The 27,918-nt window shown below is 43.2% G+C and overlaps 8 protein-coding genes across 31 annotated transcripts in view; all 8 read left to right on the top strand.

The window, feature by feature from the left end:
• The window catches only part of LOC117768880 (protocadherin gamma-A11-like), a 253,231-nt gene that overhangs the window by 125,171 nt on the left and 100,142 nt on the right, over positions 1 to 27,918 (top strand). The gene's annotated exons all lie outside the window — the stretch shown is intronic.
• Positions 11 to 5,941, top strand: LOC117769765 (protocadherin gamma-A10-like). The gene is made up of 3 exons (XM_034598892.1): positions 11 to 199; positions 1,304 to 1,606; positions 5,168 to 5,941. Exons 1-3 carry the CDS (start codon positions 11 to 13, stop codon positions 5,939 to 5,941), a joined length of 1,266 nt encoding a protein of 421 aa, XP_034454783.1.
• Positions 6,437 to 9,071, top strand: LOC117768892 (protocadherin gamma-A1-like). Its single transcript, XM_034597377.1, has one exon. The coding sequence runs from the start codon at positions 6,600 to 6,602 to the stop codon at positions 9,054 to 9,056; it is 2,457 nt and encodes an 818-aa protein (XP_034453268.1). The 5' UTR covers positions 6,437 to 6,599; the 3' UTR covers positions 9,057 to 9,071.
• LOC117768898 (protocadherin gamma-A1-like) lies at positions 9,599 to 12,300 on the top strand. Its single transcript, XM_034597383.1, has one exon. The coding sequence runs from the start codon at positions 9,724 to 9,726 to the stop codon at positions 12,166 to 12,168; it is 2,445 nt and encodes an 814-aa protein (XP_034453274.1). The 5' UTR covers positions 9,599 to 9,723; the 3' UTR covers positions 12,169 to 12,300.
• Positions 12,808 to 15,518, top strand: LOC117768897 (protocadherin gamma-A5-like). Its single transcript, XM_034597382.1, has one exon. The coding sequence runs from the start codon at positions 12,996 to 12,998 to the stop codon at positions 15,441 to 15,443; it is 2,448 nt and encodes an 815-aa protein (XP_034453273.1). The 5' UTR covers positions 12,808 to 12,995; the 3' UTR covers positions 15,444 to 15,518.
• LOC117769764 (protocadherin gamma-A2-like) lies at positions 16,710 to 19,492 on the top strand. The gene has a single exon (XM_034598891.1). The coding sequence runs from the start codon at positions 17,069 to 17,071 to the stop codon at positions 19,490 to 19,492; it is 2,424 nt and encodes an 807-aa protein (XP_034454782.1). The 5' UTR covers positions 16,710 to 17,068.
• On the top strand, positions 20,581 to 23,037 carry LOC117769763 (protocadherin beta-16-like). Its single transcript, XM_034598890.1, has one exon. The coding sequence runs from the start codon at positions 20,596 to 20,598 to the stop codon at positions 23,035 to 23,037; it is 2,442 nt and encodes an 813-aa protein (XP_034454781.1). The 5' UTR covers positions 20,581 to 20,595.
• LOC117768905 (protocadherin beta-16-like) lies at positions 23,829 to 26,495 on the top strand. Its single transcript, XM_034597390.1, has one exon. It carries the CDS (start codon positions 24,078 to 24,080, stop codon positions 26,469 to 26,471), a length of 2,394 nt encoding a protein of 797 aa, XP_034453281.1. The 5' UTR covers positions 23,829 to 24,077; the 3' UTR covers positions 26,472 to 26,495.

The following is a 27,918-nucleotide window of genomic DNA, read 5'->3' as shown; positions in this document are numbered from 1 at the left end:
GCTCACTTCTATGGGTAACAGAGTTGCTGGACAGATTCGTTACTCTATCCCAGAGGAGATGAAAAAGGGTTCCGTTATTGGCAGTGTCGCACAAGACCTCGGTCTGGATCTGAAAAGGCTCCGTTCTGGCCGTGCCCGCATCGTCAGCGGAGAAAACATCCAGTACACTGAGCTGAAGACAGACAAAGGGATTCTGGTCGTGAATGAGAGAATAGATCGTGAACAGCTTTGTGGAGACGTGACGCCGTGTAGCTTCAATTTCGAAATGATCTTAGAAAATCCCATCGAACTCCATCGTGTCACGGTCGAAATTTTAGACATAAACGACAATGCTCCTTTCTTTCCAAATAAAGACATCCAGTTCGAAATGAGTGAATCTGCTACAGCTGGAGCAAAATTTCCGGTTGAAAGCGCAGTTGACCCTGACGTCGGATCAAACGCATTACAAAATTACATTCTGTCTCCGAATGATTATTTCATTCTGAAACAGCATGCAAATCCAGACGGCAGTAAATACGCTGAATTGGTGCTTCAGAGGCCATTAGACAGAGAGGAACATCCCAGTCTCCCTCTGCAAGTAATCGCTGTAGATGGTGGAAACCCGCAGAGGTCTGGCACGGTGAATATACATGTATTAGTTTTAGACGTAAACGACAATGCCCCTGTATTTAACCAGTCAGTTTACAGGGCTGTCGTCGTGGAAAATGCCGCCAAGGGGACTTACATTACAACGGTTAACGCTACAGATGCTGACAGCGGCTCTAATGGGGAAATTATTTTCAATTTTTCGAAAATAAAAGGCTTCGCTGTTGATATATTTAGTATTGATGAAAACACAGGGGTCATAGCAGTTGGTGGAATTATTGACTTTGAAAAAGAAAAAAAATTTGAGCTCAGGTTAGAGGCAAGGGATCGAGGTGGTTTCACTGGGACCAGTAAAGTTATAATTGATGTCATTGACGTCAACGACAATGACCCGGTTATTAATATCATGTCGTTTTCTAATACTGTATCAGAAGATGCCCCACTTGGTACAACAATAGCTGTAATCAATGTCAAAGACGCTGACTCAGAGAAAAATGGCCAAATTAAATGTACCATAGACAAAACGCTACCGTTTAAAATCCAGTCTTCATTAACAAACTACTATAATTTAGTAGCAGATCAGCATTTTGACAGAGAGACAACTTCTGAATATGTTATTACAATAACAGCCACGGATTCGGGGTCTCCTCCTCTTTCTAGCTCCGTCACATTACAACTTAGAATCTCTGACGTAAACGACAACGTTCCGTTGTTCGAGAAAAAGTCGTATTTTGCCTACGTCACAGAGAATAATTCTCCTGGAATGTCCATCACCACAGTCAGTGCGCAGGACTTGGACTGGAGTCAAAACGCTAGAATCTCTTATTTTCTGGAGGACACGCTAATCAGCGGTAATCCAGTTTCTAACTGTTTGTCCATAAACTCTGAAACTGGCGTTTTATATGCGGTGCGTTCGTTTGATTATGAGCAAATTAAAGAACTTCAGCTCAGTGTCAAAGCTCAGGATGGGGGTTCACCTCCACTCAGTAGTAACGTGACTGTGAAAATACTGATCCAGGACCAGAACGACAACCCCCCTCAGGTTCTGTACCCAGTCCAGACTGGTGGCTCTCTGGTGGCTGAACTGGTGCCTCGTTCAGCAGATGTGGGCTACCTGGTCACTAAAGTGGTGGCTGTTGATGTGGACTCTGGACAGAATGCCTGGCTCTCCTATAAACTGCAGAAAGCCACCGACAGGGCGCTGTTTGAAGTGGGCTCACAGAATGGAGAAATAAGAACTATCCGCCAAGTCACTGATAAAGACGCAGTGAAACAAAGACTGACTGTGATAGTGGAGGACAACGGGCAGCCCTCTCGTTCAGCTACAGTCGTTGTTAACGTGGCGGTGGCGGACAGCTTCCCGGAAGTGCTGTCGGAGTTCACTGACTTTACGCACGACAAGGAGTACAACGACAACCTGACTTTTTACTTAGTGTTGGCTCTGGCTGTAGTTTCCTTCCTCTTCATCACGTGTGTAGTGGTTATTATCTCAGTGAAAATCTACAGATGGAGACAGTCTCGCGTCCTGTTTCACTCCAATCTCCCTGTGATTCCATATTATCCACCACGTTACTCAGACACTTTGGGGACAGGGACTCTCCAACACGTGTACAATTACGAGGTGTGCAGGACGACTGACTCCAGAAAGAGTGACTGTAAGTTCAGCGGAGCTGGTAGTCAGAACGTGCTGATAATGGACCCCAGTTCTACAGGGACGATGCAGCGGATACAGAGTGAAAAGAGCATCCTGGATGAACCAGACTCTCCTCTTGAGGTGAGGCCTTTAACTTATTGATTAAAGTTATGTCTGTGCTTTTTCAGAGAGGTTAGTAAAGAGTGGGTACCCTTGTGTCCACTCGTTAGGCATTTTCAGTACCACAACTCGTGGACAGCTCCACTACCCCTTTTCAGCTGCTGCTTAGTTCTCTGCGGAGGAGGGGGTTTGCAGTAGTGGGTGAGTGTGTGAGTCCATATTTGTTGCAGAGTGCATCTGCGGGGTGATTAAATGTTCGGTTTCTATCACTGAGAGATATACAATTATGTTGGTGATAAATGAAATTCACAACTTGTAAACAGTCTTTTTTTGTGTGTTATCTTGAAGGATGGTAATGTATTTTGTGTTGGTTTTTGTTAACAAACTCATCTCCACCGGAATGCATGGCAAAAACATGTTGATCCATCATTCATCAAAAACCTAGTGTATTTCTAGATTACATGTTGGTTATTTCTTTTCTATGGCTTGTCTCTTTGACTTTTCGAATGGTGTCATTATTACTTGTAGTTACTTGCTCAAATCAGAGTTGAGGCCAGTTGACTGAAAAGTGAAGGAGGCAGTGAGGACGGTGCACATCGTGACGCTATCAGCTGATATCAATCTATAATGATGTCTGTGTGTTTTTGTCTGTTGTGATTAGAACTTTTACATTGTCCTCTGCAGGGTCTGGATGTGATTCTTAAACGTATTAGTACCACAAATGTGGGTTTTCACTCACAAACTACATTGTGGCTCCACTGAATTTTGCTCTCCCAATTTGTCGCTGCCATTCAAGCATCTTATGAGCTGCATCATTGATTTAATTTTGTTTTTAATTTTTATGCAACTCACTTATGCACAAATTTAATGAAACATAATTTCTAGATCCCCCCCTTTCTGTTGTGACTGCTCTTGTTATTTTCATATCAGACTCTGAGGGCCGCTGTTGCCCTTCAAAGCAAATGTGAAGCCTTTGAAATGCAGCTACACCTCCAGTCGTCGTCTTAGTGCACAGCGGAGAGCAGGACATACGGTGCTTCAATATTCCGGTTGATTTATAGATTTATTCGTTGCCACACTGCGGATTACAAACACACCAGCAGAGGAAATATACGGGATAATAAGCAGACTGTTTTGGACCCTTTTTGTATGGCGGATTGCCTCGTGAATATGATTCTTATCAGCAACGAATCCACGGTTAAAAGGCAAGTACGGGCCTTCATCCTTGTTTTTCTCATCGAGGCGACAGTGTGCCAGATCCGCTACTCTGTCCCAGAGGAGATGAGAAAGGGCTCCTTTGTAGGAAACGTGGCTGAAGATCTGGGTATCGACGCTAAAAGACTGAAATTAGGAAGTGCCCGAATTGTTAGTGGTGATAGCAGCGAGTATATCCGGCTGGATGTAGACAAAGGGACTCTGGTCGTGGGAGAAATAATAGATCGAGAGCAGCTCTGTGGGCAGACATCGCCCTGTAGCTTAAATTTTGAAATGATAATGATGAATCCAATGCAACTGCACAGCGTCGTAGTGGAGGTGTTGGATGTAAACGACAATGCACCCGTGTTTCACGAGAAAGAAATACATTTAGAAATAGTAGAATCTGCTCTTCCAGGTACCGAAATGTTACAAGTGAGTGCCACCGACCTAGATGTGGGTATCAACGCTTTACATGGCTATACGTTAAACCCAACAACGCATTTTAATATCAAGGTCCTGTCCAGCCCAAATGGTCATAAATATGCACAGCTGTATCTCTCCGGTGCTTTAGATCGAGAGAAAGAAGAAAAGCTGCTTCTCACGCTAACTGCTGTGGACGGGGGTGAACCACAGCGTTCAGGGACACTAAAAATTCATGTAACCGTCCGAGACACAAATGACAATGCCCCCGTTTTTACGCAGGCACTTTTCAAGGCGTCTGTTAGAGAAAATGTGCCAAAAGGAACCTTAGTGGTGAGTTTGAGCGCAACAGATGCAGATGAAGGGATGTACGGTCGTGTCACGTATCACTTTAATCGCATGTCCAGTAATGTTGCGGAGCTATTTCTCCTGGATGAAAACAGCGGCGATTTGACTGTAAACGGTGTTATTGATTATGAGGAGAATAAAATATATGAGATCGGTGTGCTGGCAAAAGATCAAGGTGGACAAAGCACATCAACAAATGTCATAATTGAGGTGACGGATGTAAATGACAATGCGCCAGTAATAACACTCACCTCGTTTTCTAGTACCATCGCCGAAAATTCTCCTAGTGGAACCACTGTAGCAATAATTAACGTTAAAGATGTAGATTCAAGCAAAAATGGCAAAGTGAGCTGCTCAGTTAAAGACAATATCCCGTTCACGATCCAGTCATCTCTAAAGAATTATTACACTCTGGTAACAAGCGGTGCACTTGACAGGGAGCGTAATCCTGAGTACAATATAACTTTCTCTGCCGTGGATGACGGAAGCCCACCTCTCTCAATTAACAAGACCATAACACTTAGAGTCTCTGACGTCAATGATAACGCCCCTGTATTTGAACAGAGTTATTATGAAGCTAATATCATGGAAAATAACTCACCAGGATTATCTGTGTTTACCGTAAAGGCACACGACTTTGACTCGGGGCAGAACGCACGTGTCTCTTACCTGCTTATTGACACTCAGATGAACGGTAACCCCATATCCACTTACATATCTGTTAACGCAGAAACTGGAGTTATACAAGCAGTGCGATCATTTGACTATGAGCAAATTAAAACTATAAATATTCTAGTGAAAGGACAGGATGGTGGTTCCCCACCTTTAAGCAGTAATACGACCGTAAAATTAAATATTCAGGACCAGAACGACAACCCCCCTCAGGTTCTGTACCCAGTCCAGACTGGTGGCTCTCTGGTGGCTGAACTGGTGCCTCGTTCAGCAGATGTGGGCTATCTGGTCACTAAAGTGGTGGCTGTGGATGTGGACTCTGGACAGAATGCCTGGCTCTCCTATAAACTGCAGAAAGCCACAGACAGGGCGCTGTTTGAAGTGGGCTCACAGAATGGAGAAATAAGAACTATCCGCCAAGTCACTGATAAAGACGCAGTGAAACAAAGACTGAGTGTTATAGTGGAGGACAACGGGCAGCCCTCTCGTTCAGCTACAGTCGTTGTTAACGTGGCGGTGGCGGACAGCTTCCCGGAAGTGCTGTCGGAGTTCACTGACTTTACGCACGACAAGGAGTACAACGACAACCTGACTTTTTACTTAGTGTTGGCTCTGGCTGTAGTTTCCTTCCTCTTCATCACGTGTGTAGTGGTTATTATCTCAGTGAAAATCTACAGATGGAGACAGTCTCGCGTCCTGTTTCACTCCAATCTCCCTGTGATTCCATATTATCCACCACGTTACTCAGACACTTTGGGGACAGGGACTCTCCAACACGTGTACAATTACGAGGTGTGCAGGACGACTGACTCCAGAAAGAGTGACTGTAACTTCGGCATAGCTGGTAGTCAGAACGTGCTGATAATGGACCCCAGTTCTACAGGGACGATGCAGCGGATACAGAGTGAAAAGAGCATCCTGGATGAACCAGACTCTCCTCTTGAGGTGAGGCCTTTAACTTATTGATTAAAGTTATGTCTGTGCTTTTTCAGAGAGATTAGTAAAGAGTGGGTACCCTTGTGTCCACTCGTTAGGCATTTTCAGAACCACAACTCGTGGACAGCTCCACTACCCCTTTTCAGCTGCTGCTTAGTTCTCAGCGGAGGAGGGGGTTTGCAGTGGTGAGTGAGTGTGTAAGTCCATATATGTTGCAGAGTGCATCTTCGGGGTGATTAAATGTTCGGTTTCTATCACTGGCAGATATACAATTATGTTGGTGATAAATGAAATTCACAACTTGTAAACATAGTCTTTTTTTGTGTGTTATCTTGAAGGATGGTAATGTATTTTGTGTTGGTTTTTGTTAACAAACCTAGCTCATCTCCACCGGAATGCATGGCAAAAACCTTTTATATTCTGCCTGTGTTCATGACGTTCATGCTTTGGACAGTAAGGGACGCTATTGGTCAGTGAAACAAAAATCCAGAGTTGATTCAGAGGAGGCAGAACCTCCTTTTTCTGTTTAGACACGAGAGAGATCAAACGGCACTTAACGGGGACAACAGCCAGAAATTCATTCGGAGCGAGGACTTTAATGTCGAAGGATTTCTTGATTCCACTGCCTCTGTTTTTTCTGGATTTTATGTAGCAGGCTGTTGGTATAGTATCTTTTCTTTTTTGTGCAATGGCGTTTGAAAATTCTCCTCCCTCCTGCGTAAGATGGCGTTTGTATTGCAGGCCAGTAATGCTTTTTCTGCTGTTCCTGTGGTGTTTCGGTCACATCGTATCCGGCCAAATAAGGTATACAATTCCAGAGGAGATGAAAAAGGGCTCAGTTATTGGTAACGTAGCTCAAGACCTTGGATTAGATGTGCAAAGGCTCCGTTCTGGCCGTGCCCGTATCGTGACCGGACAAAGCCTCCAGTACACCGAGCTGAAAACAGACAAAGGCATCTTAGTCGTGAACGAGAGAATAGACCGAGAGCAGCTTTGTGGAGACGTGACACCGTGCAGCTTCAGCTTTGAGGTCATTTTAGAAAATCCAATGGAGTTGCACCGAATAACAGTGGAAATAACTGACATAAATGACAATTCTCCTACTTTTAGAAAGGATGAAATCACATTTGAAATAAGTGAGTTAGCTGCACTGGGGTCGCGCTTTTTATTAGCCAGTGCGGAGGACGCAGATGCGGGCAGTAACGGTCTGCAGAAATATATTCTATCTGCCAATGACATATTTAATTTGAAGCAACACTCAAGTCCGGATGGTCGAAAATATGCCGAGATGATTTTACAAAAACCATTAGACAGAGAAACCGAGCCAAAAATATCCCTGAGGCTCATCGCTGTTGATGGTGGAACTCCGCATAGATCCGGTACAGTAAATATCTATATTACAGTGCTCGATGCTAATGATAACCCCCCCGTATTTAACCAGTCTCTATACAGGGCTGCTGTTAATGAAAATGCTTTAAAAGGCACCTATATCACTACAGTGAATGCAAGTGATGCAGACAGTGGATCAAACGGTCAGGTTACATATAGATTTACAAATATGAAAGAGCAGCTGGCAGACATATTTCATTTAGACAGCACAACAGGAACCATAACACTTTCAGGGCAAGTGGATTATGAAAAAGATAAGAAATACGAAATTATAATTGAGGCTATGGACCAAGGAGGTTTGACAGATTCAAGCAAGGTGCTAATCGAGATTGTAGACGTCAATGATAATGCACCTGTCATAAATGTGATGTCATTCTCCAGCCCGGTGCCGGAGGATTCTCCCTTGGGCACCACAGTTGCAATAATTAATGTGATTGACGCAGACTCAGAACTAAATGGTCAGATTATTTGCACAACAGACAGAAGCCTCCCTTTTAAAATAAAATCCACATTAACTAATTACTATGCATTATTAACGGAGTCACCTTTTGACAGAGAAGTTGTGTCAGAGTACAACATAACTGTTAGGGCTGCCGATTCAGGATCACCATCTTTGTCAACTACAACAATATTACGGTTGAAAATCTCTGACGTGAATGACAACGCCCCGTCATTTGACCAAATTAGCTACATTGCTCACGTGGCAGAAAACAATTCCCCTGGAATGTCCATATTTTCTGTCAAGGCACGAGATATTGATTGGAATCAAAACGCCAGAATTTCGTACTTTCTAGAGGAAACACAGATCAGTGGTAATCCAACCTCGTCTTACGTCTCCATCAACAGTGAAACTGGAGTTATTCATGCAGTGCGCTCGTTTGATTATGAGCAAATTAAAGAGCTTCAGTTAGTGGTCAAAGCTCAGGATGGAGGCTCTCCTCCCCTCAGTAGCAACGTGACTGTGAAAATACTGATCCAGGACCAGAACGACAACCCCCCTCAGGTTCTGTACCCAGTCCAGACTGGTGGCTCTCTGGTGGCTGAACTGGTGCCTCGTTCAGCAGATGTGGGCTATCTGGTCACTAAAGTGGTGGCTGTTGATGTGGACTCTGGACAGAATGCCTGGCTCTCCTATAAACTGCAGAAAGCCACAGACAGGGCGCTGTTTGAAGTGGGCTCACAGAATGGAGAAATAAGAACTATCCGTCAAGTCACTGATAAAGACGCAGTGAAACAAAGACTGAGTGTTATAGTGGAGGACAACGGGCAGCCCTCTCGTTCAGCTACAGTCGTTGTTAACGTGGCGGTGGCGGACAGCTTCCCGGAAGTGCTGTCGGAGTTCACTGACTTTACACACGACAAGGAGTACAACGAAAACCTGACTTTTTACTTAGTGCTGGCTCTGGCTGTAGTTTCCTTCCTCTTCATCACGTGTGTAGTGGTTATTATCTCAGTGAAAATCTACAGATGGAGACAGTCTCGCGTCCTGTATCACTCCAACCTCCCTGTGATTCCATATTATCCACCACGTTACTCAGACACTTTGGGGACAGGGACTCTCCAACACGTGTACAATTACGAGGTGTGCAGGACGACTGACTCCAGAAAGAGTGACTGTAACTTCGGCGGAGCTGGTAGTCAGAACGTGCTGATAATGGACCCCAGTTCTACAGGGACGATGCAGCGGATACAGAGTGAAAAGAGCATCCTGGATGAACCAGACTCTCCTCTTGAGGTGAGGCCTTTAACTTATTGATTTAAGTTATGTCTGTGCTTTTTCAGAGAGGTTAGTAAACAGTGGGTACCCTTGTGTCCACTCGTTAGGCATTTTCAGAACCACAACTCGTGGACAGCTCCACTGCCCCTTTTCAGCTGCTGCTTAGTTCTCTGCGGAGGAGGGGGTTTGCAGTGGTGGGTGAGTGAGTGAGTGTGTGAGTCCATATATGTTGCAGAGTGCATCTTCGGGGTGATTAAATGTTCGGTTTCTATCACTGGCAGATATACAATTATGTTGGTGATGAATGAAATTCACAACTTGTAAACATAGTCTTTTTTTGTGTGTTATCTTGAAGGATGGTAATGTATTTTGTGTTGTTTTTTGTTAACAAACCTAGCTCATCTCCACCGGAATGCAATGGCAAAAACATTTTATATTCTGCCTGTGTTCATGACGTTCATGCTTTGGACAGTAAGGGACGCTGTTGGTCAGTGAAACAAAAATCCAGAGTTGATTCCGAGGAGGCAGAACCTCCTTTTTCTGTTTAGACGCGAGAGAGATCAAACTGCACTTAACGAGGACAACAGCCAGAAATTCATTCGGAACGAGGACTTTAATATCGAAGGATTTCTTGATTCCACTGCCTCTGTTTTTTCTGGATTTTATGTAGCAGGCTGTTGGTATAGTATCTTTTCTTTTTTGTGCAATGGCGTTTGAAAATTCTCCTCCCTCCTGCGTAAGATGGCGTTTGTATGGCAGGCCAGTAATGCTTTTTCTGCTGTTCCTGTGGTGTTTCGGTCACATCGTATCCGGCCAAATAAGGTATACAATTCCAGAGGAGATGAAAAAGGGCTCAGTTATTGGTAACGTAGCTCAAGACCTTGGATTAGATGTGCAAAGGCTCCGTTCTGGCCGTGCCCGTATCGTGACCGGACAAAGCCTCCAGTACACCGAGCTGAAAACAGACAAAGGCATCTTAGTCGTGAACGAGAGAATAGACCGAGAGCAGCTTTGTGGAGACGTGACACCGTGCAGCTTCAGCTTTGAGGTCATTTTAGAAAATCCAATGGAGTTGCACCGAATAACAGTGGAAATAACTGACATAAATGATAACTCTCCTACCTTTGAAAACGATGAAATTACATTTGAAATAAGTGAGTCAGCTGCACTGGGGTCGCGCTTTTTATTAGCAAGTGCGGTGGACGCAGATGCGGGCAGTAACGGTCTGCAGAAATATATTCTATCTGCCAATGACATATTTAATTTGAAGCAACACTCAAGTCCGGATGGTCGAAAATATGCCGAGATGATCTTACAAAAACCATTAGACAGAGAAACCGAGCCAAAAATATCCCTGAGGCTCATCGCTGTTGATGGTGGAACTCCGCATAGATCCAGTACAGTAAATATCTATATTACAGTGCTCGATGCTAATGATAACCCCCCCGTATTTAACCAGTCACTGTACAGGGCTGCTGTTAATGAAAATGCTTTAAAAGGCACCTATATCACTACAGTGAATGCAAGTGATGCAGACAGTGGATCAAACGGTCAGGTTACATATAGATTTTCAAATAGGAAAGAGCAGCTGGCAGACATATTTCATTTAGACAGCACAACAGGAACCATAACACTTTCAGGGCAAGTGGATTATGAAAAAGATAAGAAATACGAAATTATGACTGAGGCTATGGACCAAGGAGGTTTGACAGATTCAAGCAAGGTGCTAATCGAGATTGTAGACATCAATGATAATGCACCTGTCATAAATGTGATGTCATTCTCCAGCCCGGTGCCTGAGGATTCTCCCTTGGGCACCACAGTTGCCATAATTAATGTGATTGACGCAGACTCAGAACTAAATGGTCAGATTATTTGCACAACAGACAGAAGCCTCCCTTTTAAAATAAAATCCACATTAACTAATTACTATGCATTATTAACGGAGTCACCTTTTGACAGAGAAGTTGTGTCCGAGTACAACATAACTGTTAGGGCTGCCGATTCAGGATCACCATCTTTGTCAACTACAACAATATTACGGTTGAAAATCTCTGACGTGAATGACAACGCCCCGTCATTTGACCAAATTAGCTACATTGCTCACGTGGCAGAAAACAATTCCCCTGGAATGTCCATATTTTCTGTCAAGGCACGAGATATTGATTGGAATCAAAACGCCAGAATTTCGTACTTTCTAGAGGAAACACAGATCAGTGGTAATCCAACCTCGTCTTACGTCTCCATCAACAGTGAGACTGGAGTTATTCATGCAGTGCGCTCGTTTGATTATGAACAAATTAAAGAGCTTCAGTTAGTGGTCAAAGCTCAGGATGGAGGCTCTCCTCCACTCAGTAGCAACGTGACTGTGAAAATACTGATCCAGGACCAGAACGACAACCCCCCTCAGGTTCTGTACCCAGTCCAGACTGGTGGCTCTCTGGTGGCTGAACTGGTGCCTCGTTCAGCAGATGTGGGCTATCTGGTCACTAAAGTGGTGGCTGTTGATGTGGACTCTGGACAGAATGCCTGGCTCTCCTATAAACTGCAGAAAGCCACAGACAGGGCGCTGTTTGAAGTGGGCTCACAGAATGGAGAAATAAGAACTATCCGCCAAGTCACTGATAAAGACGCAGTGAAACAAAGACTGAGTGTTATAGTGGAGGACAACGGGCAGCCCTCTCGTTCAGCTACAGTCGTTGTTAACGTGGCGGTGGCGGACAGCTTCCCTGAAGTGCTGTCGGAGTTCACTGACTTTACGCACGACAAGGAGTACAACGACAACCTGACTTTTTACTTAGTGCTGGCTCTGGCTGTAGTTTCCTTCCTCTTCATCACGTGTGTAGTGGTTATTATCTCAGTGAAAATCTACAGATGGAGACAGTCTCGCATCCTGTTTCACTCCAATCTCCCTGTGATTCCATATTATCCACCGCGTTACTCAGACACCTTGGGGACAGGGACTCTCCAACACGTGTACAATTACGAGGTGTGCAGGACGACTGACTCCAGAAAGAGTGACTGTAAGTTCGGCGGAGCTGGTAGTCAGAACGTGCTGATAATGGACCCCAGTTCTACAGGCACGATGCAGCGGATACAGAGTGAAAAGAGCATCCTGGATGAACCAGACTCTCCTCTTGAGGTTAGTTAAGTAATTAAGAATCGTATTTGTATCGTGTTTTTTTTTTTCTGTCTAAAGTTGAATTCATTGTGAACTACTTTGCACCATGCGTTCTTATTCAGCACCAGGGAAAGCATCCCACCCAAATGTGTATCACCTAACATCACTGCTTCTCTATTCATATTTATAACCTTAAACATATCAAATTATGCTCATTTTGAAACAATAATTCCCTCCTATATCACATATTCTCCTTTGCACCGTGTCTTAAAGTGGAGTAATTACTTGCCAATATTTTATTTTGCAACCGACTGTTGTCTAGAGGTTTGCTGATTACAATACAATGTCCTTTTGTACCTTTTCTCTTTTGAACTTTATATCATATTGTAGTCGCTGGCTTTCTGACTGTTTGATTGTTCTTGGAGTATGTGGTTTGATTGTGTATCCCGGTTAAAGACGCTCCATTTATTATTATTATTAGTTCCACTAGTTGTATTCTCTCTCTGTTGGTTCACACAGTGGATTGCATCGAAATTAATTCATAACCCAGTTGTGGTTATCCATGTTCTTGCCTCCGTTTGGACTCTAAGGGACGCTGTTGATCAGTAAAACGGAGTTTAGTGTTGTTACGACTGTGATAGAGGAGAGAAAGGCAGGAGGAGAAAAACACAGCCCTCGTATAAGGAGGCGTCCGACACAACCACAGTTGCTCTGACACGGCGTGTTTTTGTCTGAATACTCGAACAATTCTGCTGAAGAGAAATGCAGCTATATTGAACTGGAGTGTATATCTTGCATCTACGTGTCTGGCTGAAGGATTTAATTCACTGTTTCAATTGGATTTAACTCTTAACGACATGGGGATACGCCAGCATCGATGCGGAAAATGGCTGTCGTGTTGGACTCTGACATTGCAACTCTTCGTTTTTGTCTTCATGATTTCTACCGTCAGCGGCCAAATCCGTTATTCGATACCGGAGGAGATGAAGAAAGGTTCACTAATCGGTAATGTAGCACAAGACCTTGGTTTGGATCTGAAAAGGCTTCGTTCTGGTCGCGCCCGCATCGTGACGGGGGAGAACAACCAGTATACGGAGCTGAAAACAGACAAAGGGATACTAGTCGTGAATGAGAGAATAGACCGAGAGGAGCTTTGTGGAGACGTGACACCGTGTAGTTTCAGCTTTGAAATTATTTTAGAGAATCCAATTGAACTGCACAGGGTGACGGTAGAAATATTAGATATAAATGACCATGCGCCAACTTTCAAAAATAAGGTGATTAACCTAGAAATTAGCGAATCTGCAACGATGGGATCGCATTTCGATTTAGAAAGCGCATATGATCCAGACGCGGGGCTGAACAGCCTGCAAAATTATGTTTTATCGCTTAATGATAATTTTGCTCTGAAGCAGCACTCGAACGCAGACGGACTCAAATTCGCTGTAATGATTTTACAGAAGCCATTAGACAGAGAGATGAACCCACACCTGTCATTAAAGCTGATAGCAGTAGACGGAGGAACTCAACAGCGATCTGGTACAGTAAACATAGAGATCACTGTTCTAGATGCTAACGATAATTCTCCTGTATTTAATCAATCACTGTACACTGCCTCTGTGACAGAAAATGCAGCTATAGGCACCTATATAGCTACTGTGAATGCTTCAGATGCTGACAGTGGGTCTTATGGCCTAGTTACATATACTTTCTCAAATGTAAAGGGAAAGTCTGGGGAAATGTTTGAGATTGATAGTTTATCTGGCAAAATAACAGTTGCTGATAATATTGATTTCGAAAAAGACAAAAAATACGAAATAAGAGTGATTGCCAAAGACCAGGGTGGCTTAAGTGACTCAAGCAAAGTGGTTGTTGAGGTCACTGACATAAATGATAATGCTCCAGCTATAAATATAATGTCATTCACCAGTCTGATTTCAGAGGATGTCTCTCCAGGCACGACTATAGCAGTTTTTAATGTAAAAGATGCTGACTCTGAAAGAAATGGTCAAATAACATGCTCGGTGGATCCCAAACACCCATTTAAAATCCAATCATCTTTGACTAATTATTATAATTTGCTTTCAGATGAACCCTTTGATCGTGAATCCAAACCAGAATACAACATAACCATAAGTGCTACCGATTCAGGGTCACCTCCACTTTTCACTAAAGTAACTATACACCTCAAAATATCTGATGTAAACGATAATGCTCCAGTCTTTAGCAAACCGAATTATTCTGCTGATATCATTGAAAATAATATTCCTGGGATGTCAATATTCACTGTGAGTGCACAAGATTCTGATTGGAATCAAAATGCAAGAATTTCATACCTTCTAGAGGAAACACAGGTCAGTGGCAACCCAGTGTCTTCTTATGTATCTATTAACTCTGAAACTGGAGTTATACATGCAGTGCGCTCATTTGATTATGAACAGATCAAGCAGCTTGTACTTATTGTCAAAGCTCAGGATGGAGGCTCTCCTCCACTCAGTAGTAACGCTAGTGTGAAAATACTGATCCAGGACCAGAACGACAACCCCCCTCAGGTTCTGTACCCAGTCCAGACTGGTGGCTCTCTGGTGGCTGAACTGGTGCCTCGTTCAGCAGATGTGGGCTATCTGGTGACTAAAGTGGTGGCTGTTGATGTGGACTCTGGACAGAATGCCTGGCTCTCCTATAAACTGCAGAAAGCCACAGACAGGGCGCTGTTTGAAGTGGGCTCACAGAATGGAGAAATAAGAACTATCCGCCAAGTCACTGATAAAGACGCAGTGAAACAAAGACTGAGTGTTATAGTGGAGGACAACGGGCAGCCCTCTCGTTCAGCTACAGTCGTTGTTAACGTGGCGGTGGCAGACAGCTTCCCTGAAGTGCTGTCGGAGTTCACTGACTTTACGCACGACAAGGAGTACAATGACAACCTGACTTTTTACTTAGTGTTGGCTCTGGCTGTAGTTTCGTTCCTCTTCATCACGTGTGTAGTGGTTATTATCTCAGTGAAAATCTACAGATGGAGACAGTCTCGCGTCCTGTTTCACTCAAATCTCCCTGTGATTCCATATTATCCACCACGTTACTCAGACACTTTGGGGGCAGGGACTCTCCAACACGTGTACAATTACGAGGTGTGCAGGACGACTGACTCCAGAAAGAGTGACTGTAAGTTCGGCGGAGCTGGTAGTCAGAACGTGCTGATAATGGACCCCAGTTCTACAGGGACGATGCAACGGATTCAGAGTGAAAAGAGCATCCTGGATGAACCAGACTCTCCTCTTGAGGTGAGGCCTTTAACTTATTGATTAAAGTTATGTCTGTGCTTTTTCAGAGAGGTCAGTAAACAGTGGGTGCCCTTGTGTCCATAACTAGTAACTCGTGAGGCATTTTCAGAACCACAACTCGTGGACAGCTCCACTGCCCCTTTTCAGCTGCTGCTTAATTCTCTGTCGAGGAGGGGGTTTGCAGTATTGGGTGAGTGAGTGTGTGAGTCCATATATGTTGCAGAGTGCATCTACGGGGTGATTAAATGTCTGGTTCCTATCACTGAGAGATATACAGTTATTTTGTTGATAAATGAAATTCACAAGTTGTAAACATAGTGTTATTTTTTGTGTTATCTTGAAGGATGGTAATGTCTTTTTTGTTGGTTTTCATTAACAAATCTAGCTCATATCCACCGGAATGCATGGCAAAAACATTTTATTTTCTGCCTTTGTTCATGCTTTGGACATTAAGTGACACTGTTGGTCGGTGAAACAAGTATCCAGAGTTGAGTCAGATTAGGCAGAACCTCCTTTTTCTTTTTAGACACGAGAGAGATCAAACTGTAGTTTCCGAGATGGACAACAGCCAGAAATTCATTCGGAGCGAGGACTTTAATATCAAAGGATTACTTGATTCAACTGCCTCTGCTTTTTGTGGATTTTATGTAGCAAGCTTTTGGTAGTCACTTTTCTTCTTCTTTTTGCAATTGTGTTTGAAAATTATATAGTGGTTTGCAATTTTTCCTTAAGTTCTATGGAATTACAATTAAAAAATAATTTACCATTATATACTTGATCTTAATTTAAATATTTCAGGTTTACCAGACAATTATAATTGTGTCAATTATTGTGCATGTTTCCTGATTTGAGCACCAGTGTCAACATTACCAGCACACATAAAACAGAATGAATGAAATTATTTGAAAAGCATAAACCTTTAAGAATAGAAGAACAACAAACAATAGTTTTGAAATAATCAGACATTGTCTTTTTGATCTGTAAAACTCTCATTAATCAAAACAAGCACATTCTCCTACAATGGCTTCAATTCATTATTTGTTCCTTTTGTTTTCATGCATACTAACGTACGGTTTCATTCATAAGTATATTTGAATTAACGTCTTTTTTTGTGCATCTTGCCTTCGTAGCTGGCTCATTGTGCACACGTGTGTGTCTGATTTCCTGGGCTTATGTGTGTTTCTGTATTTGTGTAAAACGGGAATGCATAAAATGTGTTCCTGTATCAATACAGCATCATATCATTTTTAAATGTGCAGTAAGTCAGTTCTTGTTTTATTAATAAATAGTGAGTAATCAAAATGAACAAACTTGACTGGCCATTGTAATCAACCACTTACAAATCAGAAAAAAAACAAGCATGTGCATATGTAGTTCAGTGCCTCCAACTCGGAGGGACGCTGTTGGCCAGGCGTCTGAGATTTCAGAGCTCAGTGTGGCTGTACCTCCCCCATCATTTATGAACGTTACCGAGGAAGAAATAGACTTACATGACCGAAAAGGCACTGCTTGGAAAAAGGAGATGAACAAACACGGAGACAGCAGGAGAATTGGGTGCATTCTTGCGACTGAGGATTGTGGATTATTTTACTGATTTTTTTGTCGAACATTCTTTGACTGAAAAACGGATTTGAAACCACTCTTTTATGCACCGGGATATGTCGGAGGGAACAATGACACGGCAAGTAGGCCTACTGTTGTTTGTGTCGTTTGTTTCCCTCAGCTTGGTTTCTGGGCAGGTCAGCTACTCCATCCCTGAGGAAATGGCCAAAGGATCTTTGGTCGGTAACATAGCGCAGGATTTGGGTTTGGATGTGAAACGGCTGAAATCGGGGAAAGCTCAAATATATACCGGAGACAGTACAGAATACATCGAGCTGAATAAAGAAAGAGGAGTCATTGTAATCAAAGAGCGGATCGACAGAGAGGCGCTCTGCGGACAGACGACGCCCTGTGCTCTTGATTTTCAAATAATTTTAGAGAATCCAATGCAATTTTACAGCATCACTGTCGAGATCACCGACATTAATGACAACTCTCCCCTTTTTAAGAACAGTGAAATTAAATTTGACATCAGTGAGGTGGCTAAAATAGGATCGAAATTTGTTTTAGAAAAAGCACTTGACGACGATGTGGGTATCAATGGGCTCCGTGGCTATTCGCTGAGCTCAAGTGACACATTCATTTTAAATCCTTATAGAAAAGGTACCAGTAGAAATGTTGAGATGGTTTTAAAGAACCATCTTGACCGAGAGAAGCAGGAGCAGTTGTCTCTAGTATTAACTGCTACAGATGGAGGCGAGCCGCAGCTCTCTGGAACCATTCTGATTACCATAACCGTACTGGACGCTAACGACAACGCTCCTGTTTGTAGTCAAACAGAGTATAAGAGTAATGTAAAAGAGAACTCCGGAAAAGGAACTGTTCTAACCACAGTGAGCGCTTCTGATGCAGATGAAGGTCCACACGGACATATACAATACTCAATTTCTAATGCTCCAAAGGGAGCATTAGGCTTATTTGACATAGAGAAGGAAAGCGGTGTTGTGATGTTAATGGGAAAACTTGATTATGAGAAATTTCGACATTATGAAATAGACGTCCAAGCATCAGATGAAGGTGGTAACTCAGACGTATGTAAAGTTGTAATTGAGGTGCTGGACACAAACGATAACCCTCCAGCTATTAATATTATGTCCGCGTCATCGAGTATATCAGAGGACGTTAAGCCAGGCACGGTTCTGACAATGATGAACATTCAGGATCCAGATTCAAATGAAAATGGCAAAGTCCACTGCGCTCTTGATGAAAATACTCAGTTCACAATAACATCAACGTCAAATAATTTCTTTACTTTGGTGACGGACAGTGAATTAGACAGAGAGAGATCCTCAGAGTATAATATCACAGTGACCTGCTCTGATGAGGGCGTGCCCTCCCTCTCCAGCAGCGTCACTCTCACCTTACAGATCTCTGACGTGAATGACAACGCGCCTGTCTTTGAGAGGAGCTCATATGAGGCCTACATTGTAGAAAACAACACACCAGGTCTCTCTGTATTCACAGTGAAAGCCAGAGACGCTGACTGGAACCAGAATGCCCGTGTTTCTTACATACTGGAGGACTCCTCTGTTAACGGAGTGCCAGTCTCCTCATATGTGTCCGTTAGTGCTGATAGTGGAGTCATCCATGCAGTGCGCTCTTTTGACTACGAGCAGATCAAAGATTTTAATTTCCTAGTCAAAGCTCAGGATGGAGGCTCTCCTCCACTCAGTAGCAACGTGACTGTGAAAATACTGATCCAGGACCAGAACGACAACCCCCCTCAGGTTCTGTACCCAGTCCAGACTGGTGGCTCTCTGGTGGCTGAACTGGTGCCTCGTTCAGCAGATGTGGGCTATCTGGTCACTAAAGTGGTGGCTGTTGATGTGGACTCTGGACAGAATGCCTGGCTCTCCTATAAACTGCAGAAAGCCACAGACAGGGCGCTGTTTGAAGTGGGCTCACAGAATGGAGAAATAAGAACTATCCGCCAGGTCACTGATAAAGACGCAGTGAAACAAAGACTGAGTGTTATAGTGGAGGACAACGGGCAGCCCTCTCGTTCAGCTACAGTCGTTGTTAACGTGGCGGTGGCGGACAGCTTCCCTGAAGTGCTGTCGGAGTTCACTGACTTTACGCACGACAAGGAGTACAACGACAACCTGACTTTTTACTTAGTGTTGGCTCTGGCTGTAGTTTCCTTCCTCTTCATCACGTGTGTAGTGGTTATTATCTCAGTGAAAATCTACAGATGGAGACAGTCTCGCGTCCTGTATCACTCCAATCTCCCTGTGATTCCATATTATCCACCACGTTACTCAGACACTTTGGGGACAGGGACTCTCCAACACGTGTACAATTACGAGGTGTGCAGGACGACTGACTCCAGAAAGAGTGACTGTAAGTTCGCCAGAGCTGGTAGTCAGAACGTGCTGATAATGGACCCCAGTTCTACAGGCACGATGCAGCGGATTCAGAGTGAAAAGAGCATCCTGGATGAACCAGACTCTCCTCTAGAGGTGAGTTAAATAATTGTGCTCGCCGCTTCGCTTTCTCCGTCTAGTCTTGACATATATCAAGGGTCTTTGTGCATGGAAAGTACTTTAAATGGCAAAGATGTGATGTTCCTCATATGTTTTTGGAAATTAGAATCTTTATCTTTTTCCTGCATCAACGTCTGAATAAGTGGTTAGTCGGTCATTTCCTCATTGATTATTTATCTGCATAAATTTAGATCTACCTGTGATTAGTTGACTTTAAAACACTTTGTGGAAGGTGATTAAAGGCTACAAACAAAATTGACCATTTACTCATATAAAGGTGCTGGTTCTGATTAAAACCACATAATGGTGCTGGGTCTTCAAGGAATCTGATTAAAAATATTCCACCTGGAATTTGTAGCTTACTTCCTACCCTTAATGGTTTTTAAGACTGATTTGTTATTGATACATTAATGAGTGATAATCGTGATTAATTAAATGGTTAGATGTGACTGTCATGGTTTGAAAATGATCGAGAATGTATAGGAACGTCAGATTTAACCTTTGTCGGAAATAGTAAGCTTAAAAAACGTGTGTGTGTGCGTGCGTGTGAGTGAGAAAGAGAGAGATTTGAAAATGTATAGATGAGCTGCAAGTGCAGTAAAATATACTCTTCCTCTTCCCTGTTTGTACCCTATTTACAATGGTTTATTTTTTTTATTCACCTCAATCCACGTGGTTGACATTTCAGGTTAATCTGAAATACTAATAGTCATAATAGACATTAAATCGGGTAAATCGGACAACATGTGCATCATACGAAAGTTTGAATCCTCCCTTTTCCCCACATATTCTGTAGTTCAACATGATGAACTCTTAGGGCCGCTGTTGGCCAGTCTGTGTTTGTTGGGAGAAGAAAACAGCAATACCTCCCACATCATTTCAGACCGAGAACGAGAGAAAGGCACAAGGGATCGTGTGGAATACGAAGTCAAGAGCTCTTAACGTTATTCTGGACGGATACGGTGATATTACCTTTTTAATCTACCGCCTGACCGGTCACTGTTTAAAACCCAAGGACATACGAAGGATACGTACCGAAGAACAGCAGGCATTGTACAGGAATAATACGCGATTCATTTTACAGGACCATGACGGACAGAACAATGAGACGGCAAGTGCTGCGGTTTGTCTTGGTTCTCAGTTTCAGTTCAGCGATAGGCCAGGTCAGTTATTCAATCCCAGAGGAAATGCCGAAAGGCTCTTTCGTTGGTGATATTGCGCAAGATTTGGGTTTAGATATGAAGAGACTGAAATCGGGAAAAGCTCGTATTTATACGGGAGACAGTGCAGAATACATCGAGTTACATAAAGACAGAGGAGTCCTCCTCGTCAAAGACAGAATAGACAGAGAGGTGATCTGCGCTCAGACGTCGCCCTGTGCTCTGCATTTCCAGGTTATTTTAGAGAATCCGATGGAGTTTTACAGCATTACCGTCGAGGTTACAGATATTAACGACAACGCCCCGATTTTTAAAAGAGGTGAAATGAAATTCAGAATCAGCGAATCAGCTACGACAGGGGCAGTGTTCATGTTGCAGCAGGCGATAGATCTGGACGTCGGTGTAAATGGCCTTCAAAGTTATTTGTTAAAACCAACTGATAACTTTGTTTTGAGACTGCAAAATCAAGCAGACGGAAGCAAGATGGTAGATATGGTTTTACAGAAACCTTTAGACCGTGAAAAACAGGATCAGTTGTCGCTTATTTTGACTGCAGTAGACGGCGGTGAGCCACAGCTCTCCGGAACTGTTCAAATACACATCAACGTGCTAGATATTAACGATAATGCTCCAGTTTTTACGCAGAACGTTTATAAATCCACCATAAGAGAAAATTCCCCCTCAGGAACGGAGGTAGTGATGGTTAGTGCTTCTGACTCAGATGAAGGATCTAATGGCAAAGTGTCTTATGCGATACTAAATTTACTCGACAATGTGTCAGAGTTATTTGAGATAAACAGAGAGAGCGGAGAGGTTACACTGATCGGCAACACTGACTTTGAAAAAAAGCGACAATATCAAATACATGTCCAGGCCAGTGATGAAGGAGGATTAACCGACTCGTGTAAAATTTTAGTGGAAATAACTGACACAAATGACAATGTGCCTGCAATAAATGTGATGTCAAAGTCCAGTGAAATAAAAGAGGACATTCCGCCTGGAACTGTTGTCTCAATGATCAATATCCAAGACCCAGATTCGGGCAAAAATGGAAAAGTTCAATGTTACATTAACGAGAATATTCCATTAAAAATTTCCTCAACGTCGAATAATTTCTTTAGTTTGACAACCGACAGTGAATTAGACAGAGAGAGATCATCTGTGTTTAATATCACAGTGACCTGCTCTGATGAGGGAGTGCCCTCCCTCTCCAGCAGCGTCACTCTCACCTTACAGATCTCTGACGTGAATGACAACGCACCTGTCTTTGAGAGGAGCTCATATGAGGCCTACATTGTAGAAAACAACACACCAGGTCTCTCTGTATTCACAGTGAAAGCCAGAGACGCTGACTGGAACCAGAATGCCCGTGTTTCTTACATACTGGAGGACTCCTCTGTTAACGGAGTGCCAGTCTCCTCGTATGTGTCCGTTAGTGCTGATAGTGGAGTCATCCATGCAGTGCGCTCTTTTGACTACGAGCAGATCAAAGATTTTCACTTCCGAGTCAAAGCTCAGGATGGAGGCTCTCCTCCACTCAGTAGTAACGTGACTGTGAAAATACTGATCCAGGACCAGAACGACAACCCCCCTCAGGTTCTGTACCCAGTCCAGACTGGTGGCTCTCTGGTGGCTGAACTGGTGCCTCGTTCAGCAGATGTGGGCTATCTGGTCACTAAAGTGGTGGCTGTTGATGTGGACTCTGGACAGAATGCCTGGCTCTCCTATAAACTGCAGAAAGCCACAGACAGGGCGCTGTTTGAAGTGGGCTCACAGAATGGAGAAATAAGAACTATCCGCCAAGTCACTGATAAAGACGCAGTGAAACAAAGACTGAGTGTTATAGTGGAGGACAACGGGCAGCCCTCTCGTTCAGCTACAGTCGTTGTTAACGTGGCGGTGGCGGACAGCTTCCCTGAAGTGCTGTCGGAGTTCACTGACTTTACGCACGACAAGGAGTACGACAACCTGACTTTTTACTTAGTGTTGGCTCTGGCTGTAGTTTCCTTCCTCTTCATCACTTGTGTAGTGGTTATTATCTCAGTGAAAATCTACAGATGGAGACAGTCTCGCGTCCTGTATCACTCCAACCTCCCTGTGATTCCATATTATCCACCACGTTACTCAGACACTTTGGGGACAGGGACTCTCCAACACGTGTACAATTACGAGGTGTGCAGGACGACTGACTCCAGAAAGAGTGACTGTAAGTTCGCCAGAGCTGGTAGTCAGAACGTACTGATAATGGACCCCAGTGCTACAGGGACGATGCAGCGGATACAGAGTGAAAAGAGCATCCTGGATGAACCAGACTCTCCTGTTGAGGTTAGTTATAGACTCTTCCATTCGTCTTCAGGCTTATTCTTGTGAATTAGACAATTTTCAGTGTTTCAGTTGCATATCTACTCTTTTAGCTCTGCTTGCAGACTGATTTTCAGTTCTTTTGATTCAGTACCATGGACAGCGCACAGAACAGCCTTGTTACTGTTTTATCTATCTATCTCTTTATCCCTCTATCTCTCTCTCTGTCTCTTTTTATATCTCTCTATCTCCATATCTATATCTCTGTCTTCCTTTTATGTGTATTTTTGTGTGTGCGCTAGGTTTCTAATGAACAAAACGACTTGGACAAATAGACATCTTTTTTTATTTATTTTGATGTTTACATTTCCTATCTGAACTCTAATGGGCTCTTTTGAAATTGGAAATTTCTTTGTACAGTATATTTTGTATGTTAGACCCACGGCCAGTGCAAATGATATATTTCTTAATACAATGGACATGGTGCATGGAGAAATACTTTACATTTCCCTTTTTTAGTCTTTGAATAATGGTTTATATAGTTGTCTGGGTGTTCATACTTTTTGTTTGATTGTATTATTGTTTTATATTCTGGTTTTTATTATAAGTTCTTCCCTGCAGTAATTTGTATTGCGTAGGTTATACAGAAACACACAAATTCGAGTATTTGAATCAGATTTAAATCCGTTAAAACGTTTCTCAGCAAACATGTGTTACATATATATGTATATATATTTTTTATTTCTTTATTGTGATTGCATGAGACACCCTGTAGTTCAATTCAGTGGACAGAGAGGGACGCTGTTGGCCATCGATTTGCTAATGAAGCATTTGTTCCAGCACCTCCCCTGTTCCAGCACCCCCCTCCCCCTCCCCCCTCCCCCTCCACATCTCATCGTATATGTTTCGAAATAGAGAGAGCCAGTTAACAGTCGGGATTGACATGAGCAACATAAGCGTGGACAGTACAATGGGATTCTTTTGTTCCTTCATTTTGGATAATTCTCATCTTTAGGACCAAACACGTGAATAATCAGGTCAAAATCGGAACCTGGAGTGAAGAAACAGAGGATTTATTCATTTCCTTCACAGACGAGTCGACCGGAACGATGGGATGGCAAGTGCTGTTGTTTATCTCCGTGCTCTCTCTCAGTGCAGTGTGCGGGCAGGTCAGCTACTCTATTCCTGAGGAAATGTTAAAGGGGGCTCTAGTAGGCAATATAGCCCAGGATTTGGGTTTGGGTGTGGAGAGATTGAAGTCTGGTAAAGCCCGTATTTACACCGGTAGCAGTGAAGAATATATTGAGCTGAAGAGAGAGAGAGGAGTGCTCCTTATTAAAGAGAAAATAGACAGAGAAACGCTCTGTGGGCAAACAATGCCCTGTGCGCTCCATTTTCAAATGATCCTCGAAAACCCAATGGAATTTTACACGGTTACCGTCGAAATTACCGATATAAACGACAACCCTCCTACATTTGAGAGAGGAGAAATGAAATATGAAATTACCGAATCAGCTCTTACAGGGGCACGATTTGTTTTAGAGAAAGCCATAGATGATGATGTTGGTGTCAATGGGTTGAGCAGCTACGCCCTAAAACCCAGCGATAATTTCGCTCTGAAAACCATCATCCGCGGTGATGGGACTAAACACGTCGAGATGGTTTTGCAGAAACCTTTAGACAGGGAAAAATATGAGCATATATCATTAGTTCTGACCGCTGTGGATGGTGGTGAACCACAGCTCTCGGGGACAATGCAGATTCTCATAACAGTGTTAGACGTTAATGATAATCCTCCCGTTTGTTCAAAAGCAGAATACAAAGTGAGTGTGACAGAGAACGCTCCTATCGGCACTGTAATAACTACAGTAATGGCTACTGATGTGGATAAAGGCAATAACGGGAAAGTAACATACACAATTTCAAAATCTGGAGCAGCGAGTCTCTTTAAAATTGGTCCAGATAGTGGAGTACTGACCTTAGATGGAAATGTAGATTACGAAAAAAAGCGACGTTACGAGCTAGATGTTCAGGTGTCAGATCAGGGGGGATTATCCGATGCATGTAAAGTGATTGTGGACGTGACAGATACAAATGATAACCCTCCATCCATAAACATCATGTCTAAGTCAAACACGGTATCTGAGAACATGAAACCAGGGACAGTCGTGACAATGCTTAACATACAAGATCCAGACGCGAATGAAAACGGCAAGGTCATGTGTGTTTTAAACGAAAATATTCCCTTTGCCATTAAATCAACAACAAATAATTTCTTTACCGTCGTCACAGACAGTGAATTAGACAGAGAGAGATCCTCTGAGCATAATATCACAGTGACCTGCTCTGATGAGGGCGTGCCCTCCCTCTCCAGCAGCGTCACTCTCACCTTACAGATCTCTGACGTGAATGACAACGCGCCTGTCTTTGAGAGGAGCTCATATGAGGCCTACATTGTAGAAAACAACACACCAGGTCTCTCTGTATTCACAGTGAAAGCCAGAGACGCTGACTGGAACCAGAATGCCCGTGTTTCTTACATACTGGAGGACTCCTCTGTTAACGGAGTGCCAGTCTCCTCGTATGTGTCCGTTAGTGCTGATAGTGGAGTCATCCATGCAGTGCGCTCTTTTGACTACGAGCAGATCAAAGATTTTCACTTCCGAGTCAAAGCTCAGGATGGAGGCTCTCCTCCACTCAGTAGTAACGTGACTGTGAAAATACTGATCCAGGACCAGAACGACAACCCCCCTCAGGTTCTGTACCCAGTCCAGACTGGTGGCTCTCTGATGGCTGAACTGGTGCCTCGTTCAGCAGATGTGGGCTATCTGGTCACTAAAGTGGTGGCTGTTGATGTGGACTCTGGACAGAATGCCTGGCTCTCCTATAAACTGCAGAAAGCCACAGACAGGGCGCTGTTTGAAGTGGGCTCACAGAATGGAGAAATAAGAACTATCCGTCAAGTCACTGATAAAGACGCAGTGAAACAAAGACTGACTGTGATAGTGGAGGACAACGGGCAGCCCTCTCGTTCAGCTACAGTCGTTGTTAACGTGGCGGTGGCGGACAGCTTCCCGGAAGTGCTGTCGGAGTTCACTGACTTTACGCACGACAAGGAGTACAACGACAACCTGACTTTTTACTTAGTGTTGGCTCTGGCTGTAGTTTCCTTCCTCTTCATCACGTGTGTAGTGGTTATTATCTCAGTGAAAATCTACAGATGGAGACAGTCTCGCGTCCTGTTTCACTCCAATCTCCCTGTGATTCCATATTATCCACCACGTTACTCAGACACTTTGGGGACAGGGACTCTCCAACACGTGTACAATTATGAGGTGTGCAGGACGACTGACTCCAGAAAGAGTGACTGTAAGTTCGGCGGAGCTGGTAGTCAGAACGTGCTGATAATGGACCCCAGTTCTACAGGGACGATGCAGCGGATACAGAGTGAAAAGAGCATCCTGGATGAACCAGACTCTCCTCTTGAGGTTAGACTCCTTTAATACTGTTTCAGTAACAAACACAACTGTTATTCTTTATATTCAAGCATCATATGACCACACCAATGACTTGTTTTTTAATAGGAATGGTTTTATATTTAATATAAAGGCTAATATTATGGAATATATAGTACTTTGTGTGTTTTTGCTGCATTGGTCTTATTCACTTTACTCACTTCAGAACAGCGGACAGCGACATTATGGTTAGTAATACCAATAGACATTGTATAGGCACATGCCTGTGTCCTCAGTTTAATTATCAGTATATTCACCTTTTCTTCTAATTATCTGTTGAAAATTGTCATTACTTATGGAAAACTCTTTTTTCCGAGCTCTTTCTTCCCTTCCAGTCTTTCAGTTACACTCTGCTGTACATCTGACGCTTGATTTATCTGTGACATCTGATAAACACATCATCTCTTAGTTTGTCTCTATTATCTTAGATCTATGGTTGAATTGAGTTGGATTTTCAACACAATACATTTTTATGTCTGCGAGAAGCCGTTTGGAAAGTCACATATAGTAGGTGTATTAAAAACATATGTCCAGGTGGTTTATAGTTAGTGACCATAGACTTTAATCTTAGTTGATGTTTTGCAGTGTTATAGTTTGAACTCTGAGGGACGCTGTTGACCAGAGTGTTGATGACTGAGAGCAGGATTGTTGCAGAACCTCCCATGTAACCACGACATAACACAGACAGAACACGACGGGAGACGAACGAAGAATCAGGGCTGTGGATAATTTTCGGAAAAAAAGAGAGATTTCGACTTGCAAGAGAATCACTTCCAGTGACTTCAGCTTGTAATTTGGGATTTGAAATTGGAATCTAATAGTTGTCTTTTTTGTTGGATGTAAGCAGTCGGTTGAGCTTCACAGGGAAAAAAAGACGGGTTGAACAATGAATCGGCAAGTACTGTTCTTTATCTCTCTCCTTTTCCTCGACACGGTGTTCGGGCAGGTCAGCTACTCTATTCCGGAGGAAATGGCGAAGGGATCTCTCGTCGGAAATATAGCTCAAGATTTAGGGGTGGAAATAAAACGCTTGATATCGGGTAAAGCCACGATCTATACGAGAAACAGCGACGTGTACATCGAGCTGAACAGAGAAAGAGGAGTCATCCTTGTCAAACAGAGAATCGACAGAGAGGCGCTGTGCACAGAGACCGCGCTTTGTGCGTTACATTTTCAGATTATTTTAGAGAATCCTATGGAATTTTACAGTGTGACAGTCCAGATCACAGATATCAATGATAATGCACCGACATTTGAAAAAAATGAAATGAGATTTAAAATAAGCGAGTCAGCGATCACGGGGGCAAAATTTGTACTCGAAAGGGCTGTGGATCTTGATGTAGGAATTAACGGTGTCCATGACTATAATTTAAAACCAACAGACAATTTTGCTCTAAAGGTTCATAACAACGCTGATGGAAATAAAAACATCGAG

This window comes from Hippoglossus hippoglossus, chromosome 10 (assembly GCF_009819705.1).
Source record: "Hippoglossus hippoglossus isolate fHipHip1 chromosome 10, fHipHip1.pri, whole genome shotgun sequence".
NCBI classification, from domain to species: Eukaryota; Metazoa; Chordata; class Actinopteri; order Pleuronectiformes; family Pleuronectidae; genus Hippoglossus; species Hippoglossus hippoglossus.
The sequence above is the reverse complement of the archived record's forward strand: the minus strand, read 5'-3'. Positions and strand labels throughout refer to the sequence as shown.

Coding starts and splice junctions, on each gene's coding strand:
- LOC117769765 (XM_034598892.1), top strand. CDS start 11: ATGGGTAACAGAGTTGCTGGACAGATTCGTTACTCTATCCCAGAGGAG. Junction 200..1,303: donor CAGACAAAGGGATTCTGGTC/GTGAATGAGAGA, acceptor CCGTTGTTCGAG/AAAAAGTCGTATTTTGCCTA. Junction 1,607..5,167: donor TGAAAATACTGATCCAGGAC/CAGAACGACAAC, acceptor AATATTCAGGAC/CAGAACGACAACCCCCCTCA.
- LOC117768892 (XM_034597377.1), top strand. CDS start 6,600: ATGGCGTTTGAAAATTCTCCTCCCTCCTGCGTAAGATGGCGTTTGTAT.
- LOC117768898 (XM_034597383.1), top strand. CDS start 9,724: ATGGCGTTTGAAAATTCTCCTCCCTCCTGCGTAAGATGGCGTTTGTAT.
- LOC117768897 (XM_034597382.1), top strand. CDS start 12,996: ATGGGGATACGCCAGCATCGATGCGGAAAATGGCTGTCGTGTTGGACT.
- LOC117769764 (XM_034598891.1), top strand. CDS start 17,069: ATGCACCGGGATATGTCGGAGGGAACAATGACACGGCAAGTAGGCCTA.
- LOC117769763 (XM_034598890.1), top strand. CDS start 20,596: ATGACGGACAGAACAATGAGACGGCAAGTGCTGCGGTTTGTCTTGGTT.
- LOC117768905 (XM_034597390.1), top strand. CDS start 24,078: ATGGGATGGCAAGTGCTGTTGTTTATCTCCGTGCTCTCTCTCAGTGCA.